Below are 7,540 nucleotides of genomic sequence, written 5' to 3' on the forward strand. Positions count from 1 at the left end.
GGAACACAGATCAGAAGAAGCAGATGATGTTCTGGTTTACTAATGCCTTTGGAATGCCCCCTGGCTTCTGCCTATGAGCCATCTGAAGAGACTGTACCACAGCAGAATGAAGTCAGTTACAGAATGGCTATATGTACTTTAATATCTGCATGGAGACTGAATTGACCAAGCACTCTGCATATACTTATAAGGACTGGGCTCATTAACTAGTACTCCTTTCTACCCAGTGTGTACTCCTGGTTTCATGGTGCTGGCTCAGGGAGAGAATCAGCTCCCCCATCACATATATGGGCACACATACATGCATTTATAAGGCTACATATACACATGCACCACTCCCCATGTCTGGGGCTTGGATGTATATCTGCATATATAAATATAGATATATATTTACACATGCTGGATATACATACCATATATCTATACACATACACACACGTACATGTATACACCTAAGCATGCATATATACATATATGTGTGCATGTGTGCATATACTTGTATATTATGTAAGTGTGCATTTATGTGTGTGTATATGTATGTATGTTTATATGTATACACACATCCCTAGGCAGGTTTCTTGAAGGAGAGCCTTCAAATGCTGTACTCTATGGATGTGGAAAGAGACAGGACTTCTGACTAATGGAGAGCCTTTTGAGCTATGAAAGTGTAGAAAGACTTCAGAGGAAAAGAGAGATAAATGAGTTGAAGAGTCATGGAGTGCCAAAAATATGGCTCTGGGGAGCCAGCTGGAGAAGGCAGCCCCACCCAGATGCTCTTTGATGACCCCCACCTGGACTCCTGGAGACTTCTCCTGGGCAGATTATTCTTTCCTCAATCAAGTTGAGATTTGATCTTGCTTCCAAGTTGGTGGAGAGCACATTGACTCTCAGGTATTCTATTATCTGTGCTAATCTCAGAACTTCCCTGATTTCTGTTTAACTTGCTTAGATAAATGCTTGCTCAGAGTTTGAGATCATTTTGTGTACTCCCAGCATTTGATTGGAGGAAGCTACATGGACTGAGAGTAAGTTACCTGATGTCCCCCTTCAGAGAGACCAGGAAAATGGCTTTTTTTCTGAATCCCTAAAAAAGAGCACAATATCCTTAGGTAAGAAATATGTGAAATGTGATAGATAGGCATAATTCCATTTTTTCAAAAGTTTTATTGCTGTGCTTAGCTTTTACATTACAAACACAGATTACTCTTGCTTCATCAGAGGTCTTTTGTAACAAACAAAAGTTAAGTAAAACTAATAATATATTGATCTCATCCGAAAGTACATGCAACATTTCACATCTGTGGTGCCCTCTCCCCTCATTTAAAAAATTAACATAAATCTATTTTCCCTCTCTCTCACCCCAACCCCACTTGAAAATAAAAAAGAAAAACCTCTTTCTGGTAACCAAGATGCACAGTCAAACCAAGCACATTCCTTCAATGGCTGTATATAAAGATAGATGTTTCCCCAGGCACCCTAAGTACATGGCCTCTCTGTAACAGTATATTTCCTCCTTGGTCCACTGGAATGATGGATGGTCATTATCCTAATGGTAGTTCGTTTAGCTGCAAAGTGATTTCTTGGGACAGTTTTGTGTTGTTTTGTTTTGGTTTTTTTTGCCATTGTAAATGTTGATCTCCTGATTCTGCTCATTTCATTTGTTCTATGAAAATGTTAGTCCTCTCTGAAGAGCAATTTATTTCAAAAACTTAATGAGGATGGAAAATTGTCACTCGTGGGCTGGAGGCTTGAACAATAAGGGAATTGGAGATGAACAGAAGCTCTGGGAAAACTGGAAAGGATGAGAACAAGAAGCCTAGTTTTGGGGTAGACAAAAGTTTCCTTATTGATGGGATTGAGATGGGTATGTAGACTGAGACAAGGACAGGGGGGTTATGAGGAATGGGGATAGGCAATGACTGGCTGCCAGAGGAGAGATAAAGCTGGAAGCTGGCATTGGCAGGTACAGAGGGAACCCCAATTTCTAGGTTCTCCAGAGGACAATGACTGTGATTAGGGAGGAGCTCATGAACAACAGGTAAAGTCAAAAGAGCAGTGTGTCCAACACAAGGCTGAACTTCACCCACAGATCGATGGTCTTGTGCTTCTGGATCTGGTGTTCTGACTCTGCCCATGTGGATGGTGGGTCTCCATTCAGCTCAACCTTACTTGGTCCTGGCTCCCATCCTGCCATTTCCAGTGAGTCCTTCTGGCCTGCAGCAAGCATAAGAGTTCAGACAGCACCACTGGAAATAGTCAGTTCAAGAGGGTTAGAATGTTGGGTCATCGGACATTCCAAGTGAGTCTAATGAGGCCACTTACCTGGCAGATGGATGGAGTTGAGTCCAGGGCCCTTTTTCTCTTTTGGGGACCTCTTCTTGCAGTATTCTGTAGCTCTGATGTATCTCAACATAAGTGAATGGAGCCAGGATGGCATGGGAGGGGGCTGTGTAGTGACCATGTGTAAGAGATAGGTGAGGAAGACTGACTCTAGCAGGCTGGTTACCATCAAGGTCAGACAGAGGGCAAAGTATACACCTGAGGATCATATAGGGCTGCAGTGAGACAGGGCCAGAGTGATTTTCACTTTCCTTCTTTGTCACCTTTCCCCAGTCCCAACCTGGCTAGGATAATACTTTTTCCCCAAGAGCCCTTGTCCCCTTGAGCTGGTGAAATCAAATACTCCCCCTTCTCTTTACTCTCATTTTTCTCTCAGCGGTGGGAGGAGCCATACTTATCAGTGGGATGCCACTGGCAGGAAGTAAGTCATTCATCATGAGTAGGAAGACAGTGTAGCCCAGCAGAAGAGTCATCTTGAATGGTGCTCGGTTCCCACTCTCAGCTGGCAGAAGGAAGCTCAGGGCATCGATCACTATCAGAAATCCACTAGGTACTAGCAGGTTTATCACATACAGACCAGGTCGACGTTTGATAGTTACCTGGAGGGCAAGGAGAAGGAGGAAATAGGTCATTTTGAGGAAGGTGAGCTTGATAGGAAGAGCAGCATTTATTACAGACTATGTCGGTCTCTGGCCAGAGCCCAATGGGAGTATCGCTCCAGACTGCATTGAGTACAAAGTATATATATATAGTTTCCAGAGGTCATAGACCATGCGACAGGTCTCAGGAAAGGGTTATAGCTTAGGGACCCAGGACAGAGCTCTAGAGGGATCCTTGATAGGAGAAGATTTCTAAGCAGAAGTGACAAGAAGGCTTTCTGGTTAAGATGGCAACCTCAATATCCCAGCCCTAGTTTGCCAGAATGGGAGCAGGGGACAGAGCCACAGAGCCATACAGGGAGATGAGGTTGACCGTACACTTCTTTGAGCACTGAGAGTCACAGCAGGAGACTAGACTAATTGGATTCCATGGTGAAAGTACAGGGTGGGAGATGGGGTACTATGCAAGAAGACTGAGACCAGAGGATCAAACCAACTCCTGAACAGTGAATGGGCAAGAAGGAGGCAAGACCAAACAAGGTCTACCAAACCATTCAGAGGAGACTGAACTGAGCACAAAATCCCAAACTAAGAACAGAAGCTGGAAATACAAATAAACAAAAGCAAACACAAAACACATTGAAGAAATACTATGGGTTAAGACAAGCCCAAGAGGTAAGCCCAAAAGAAAAGAGTTACTCACAACTGTAAAGAAACTCAGAGAAAAAAGTGGCATGACTATGAGGAAAAATATAGATCACCATCACTACAAAAGTCACTGGAAGAAATAGAGTAAGTGATAGAAAATGAAATTTTAAAGGAAATAATAGTTTAGGAGTAAAAAGTCAAAAGGAGAATAAATAGCTTAGAACAAAAGGTAGAAAACTTTACCCAAGTAGTGAACTCCTTTTAAAACAGAATGAAACAAAGAGAACTCAATATTGTCATGAGAAAACAAGACAAAGCCAACACTTTAAAAAGAAGAAGAAAATGTGAGGTCTCTACTATTTAAAAAAAAACTGACCTAGAAAACAGGTCAAAGAGGAATATTTTAGGAATCATTGAACTCCCTGAAAATCATGACCAAATAGAAGCTAAGATTCTTCATTTATAACCTATGAAACTCAAAAAAAAGTTTTGGTTTGATAAAGATTTCTGATAAGGGTAGTGCTTGGGGGAGTGGGTCACAAGATGGGGAAGGTTGGGCTTACACGAAACATGATCTGATCATAAAGACTAGACCCCACTGCCATCTTTGGGGTGGCTTTGTTGATACCAAGGAGTTCCCGCTCTCCTTGGGTCTCGATAAGATTGCGTGATGTGTCTACAGTCTCCCGTACTTCCTTTTCCATGCCCAACAACATGTCGTCCACTGTAAGGGAGAACCAATCAATCAGTCAATCAGTCACCGAGAATTTACTATCTACTATGTGCCAGGCATTGTGCTTAGTACAGGGAAGACAAAGACACAAATAGCACAATCCCTGACCCTAAGGAGAGAATTTTCTTCTCTTCTTTCCTTATACTTTCATGGCCCCCTATTTTTCAGTGCCTTCCAATTACACCCGAGGCTACTACCACCCTCCTGCAACATTCCAGTGCCCCCCCCCCAAGGGGTGGTATCACCCACTTTGGGAACCTCTGAATTAGTCCACATGACTATGGAGACAAACACAGGAGATTTTTTCCTTGTGGTTCAAGGGATACTTTCTTATTTCTCCCATCCCAATAAATCTGACAACCCCTTTGCTGTCCATCCATCTGCACTATCTTCTGACTCTCAACTGGCCCCTGTCTTGGGCTTTGTCATTGCCTCCTCTGTTTCCTTTTAGGAACCCCACTGCTCTCTCCCCCGACCCTTTCTTGTACACATGCTTCTCCTACTCACCTGTGTAGAGAAAGGACCTAAAGGTCAGAGTGCAGTTCTGCTGGTCAAAGGGGAAGCAGTAGATGTCCAGGTTACAGACAGTGGTCACCCTCATTGGTTTCTTATATTTGATGTGACCTTTATTACTCACATATGCGGTGAGACCTGTTGGAGTCTGATCCACATCTACGCTGCATGTAAGAGGTTGCAGGAGGTAGGAATTATGAATTCTTCCTTCTGCTTACCTCTTCCTTCCCGGTTATCCTAGGTCATCCCCATGCTGGGCTCCCTATCTTTCCCTTTCATGTTCAACTCTTATGACATCCCTCATAGTATATCATTTCCCTCCACCTGTAGTCCTGCAGAGGCCATTCAGTTAGGCTTCTATCTATTTCTCTATTGTCTCTCCTTGTCCCAAAGGATGCCTTGCTGAAATGCCTTCCCTTCCTTTCCTGGGGTCAGAGTGGGTTTCCTTCAAGGTTGCCCTAGGTCCAATACGCACGACTCTATGATGAAGATGTCTGGGAGCCACAGATTTTGAGCTATCATAGAGATTCTCTGAATGCCCCCACATTCCTCTGGGTTCCAGCTGATGAAGGCATTGTCCCAGACCTAGAATCCAGGGAAGCAGGGCTATAATGAGCTTAGAGCCAGTTTTCTCATGCTTCTCCTCTCACTTTTTATTCCCTTTTAAACTCTGATTTCTCCCTCTCTCACATACATTCTTCATGAGTGAGATCATCTTCCACTTTCTGTCTAACAAGGTCTCATTTGACACTCCTTGCCCCTTCATTGGTCTCTTTTCTGGGGAAAAAGAAGGCCAATTGACTGTGGGTTTAGGTGTTTCAGAGTAAAGCATCTGTAGTTACTTCTTGACTCTCTCCCAGAATCCCCTTCTCTACGTGGTCTGTTCTTTTTCCCGCTGGGGTCCCATTTCTGCCTTCCCAGTTGGCAGGCTGCCCAGGGACCTTTGTGCCCCAAAGTTGGACCAGCTCCCTATGGCCTTGTCTAGTTCTCAGGACACTGTCAAGTTCACATAATATTTTTTGGGAAGCAGGAACAGAGGAAATGGAATGTTTAAGGGGAGACAAAATGAGGTTGAGTTTGCCATACCATATCCAGCCACAGGAATGATGTCAGAAGCTGGAGCTGCTCATCCTTTTAAAAGAGATTCCTGTTCTAGGCATATGACTTGGTAACATCTATGTCCACTGCCATCTTATTCTCTGTGTTATCCTTTATGGTACTCTCAAAGAACATTTGTAGCTCGATCATGTAATGGAGCAGTGACAAAAACTAGTTGACGCTGAATACTTCCAGTTCATAGGAGGTCTGACTAGGCTGACACTGCAATCTTTGCCAATGGTTTACTTACTGATAGATGGTTCAGGACATCAGGATGGGCTAGGAGAGCCCTCTGGAATATGGCTTTGACTGTGGGCTTTCCTGGATTATATCCTCACCCTAAATTGCACCAACTTAGTCTTTTGAAGGCACCAGGACCAATTTTAATCTGATCCCTGGTTGGTATTAGGGTCTTTATGGTGGTTGGGGGGAGGTGATGTGGGGAGACAAGGGTTTCAATAGATTATGGAGCCCACAAAAGACTGTAGGGCTAAATACTCACCACATCCAAGATGGAGGACACGGTGAAGGAGAGGTTGACCTGGGTTGGTACACTGTAGTTGAGAACTGGACGAAAGTCCTTTCTCACAATCACAGATGCAAAGACAGTGGATTTCACCCCTTGAGAGTCAAATCCTGTGCAATTCATGGTGAAATCATCCCCCTTGCCTGTTCAGGATGAAGAAACTGTGAGATATACAATAGAAAATTTATATTCTGTACATGATGGAGGTGCTAGAGAACGGTTCTTTGTTGAGATCACCCAGAGAATCCTGGGGAAGAATATGAACCCCTCCTTCCTGTTCCCAAAATCCAAATGACCAGAGAGAGTCAATATCCTGGGGCCCTTCCATCCTGGGGCAGGAAATAAGGAATGTGATTGGTAGGGAAATGACTGGTGTGGTAAGCTCAATCAATCAATACTCAATTCTCAGTTCCATTGGGTTTTTGTCCCCATGCAAAACTCGCCCAAATCTACATGCAAACTCAGTCCCGGAGCCAGGAATGGCTCCTTTATTGACTTCCAATCCAAGGATCCCAATTCTACTCTCACACATACCTGTCCCAAACTTCTCCTGAGCTCAGCTCCCTGAACCTTCCTGTCTGGAATAGCAGGTTAACTGCCTCAGTTCCTTCCTTTTGACATTTTTCATCTTTTAACAGGGATTTGTAAGATAGGGGGTATGGAAAAGGAGAACAAACATGAGCCATATAAGATGGTATTGCCACCTTATCTGTTCTGTTACGGGTCCCCCAAACATCCAATGAGTGACCATTGTTTGCATGACCAGATGGCAGTAGCTATGCTGGTTCCTAGGTCAGATACAGAGAAATAATGACTCTATCTTGTCCACCCCCCTCCCCAAACCACCTCTGGTTCAGTCTTTTTTCCTCCCATTTTGTGGAGGCCATGTAGCAACACAACAGAAGCAGTCTAGCTTTTACCTTGCATTCCTAGGACTGTGCATACCATTGGTGCTTAATAAGTGTTCAAATCAAGCTCATCTCTTTCATATGAGGCATTAACCAGTCATTCAGGTATCTTTCTTACATTTAAGACCATGAAATCATAGATTTAGGGCTGGAATAGTCCCTAGAAGTTGTTAAA

At 43.7% G+C, this 7,540-nt stretch overlaps 1 protein-coding gene across 1 annotated transcript; it reads right to left on the reverse strand.

Moving 5' to 3' along the window:
• Positions 1–1,213: 1,213 nt before the first annotated feature.
• LOC140523482 (5-hydroxytryptamine receptor 3C-like) lies at positions 1,214–6,597 on the reverse strand. Its single transcript, XM_072638328.1, has 8 exons — positions 6,434–6,597; positions 5,920–5,964; positions 5,309–5,418; positions 4,828–4,997; positions 4,151–4,311; positions 2,735–2,939; positions 2,323–2,538; positions 1,214–2,214 (listed from the first exon to the last, which is right to left on the reverse strand). The coding sequence occupies exons 1-8, from the start codon at positions 6,578–6,580 to the stop codon at positions 2,045–2,047; spliced, it is 1,224 nt and encodes a 407-aa protein (XP_072494429.1). The 5' UTR covers positions 6,581–6,597; the 3' UTR covers positions 1,214–2,044.
• Between the last annotated feature and the right edge of the window lie 943 nt (positions 6,598–7,540).

The sequence above is a fragment of the Notamacropus eugenii genome, chromosome 2 (assembly GCF_028372415.1).
Source record: "Notamacropus eugenii isolate mMacEug1 chromosome 2, mMacEug1.pri_v2, whole genome shotgun sequence".
Lineage (NCBI taxonomy): Eukaryota > Metazoa > Chordata > Mammalia > Diprotodontia > Macropodidae > Notamacropus > Notamacropus eugenii.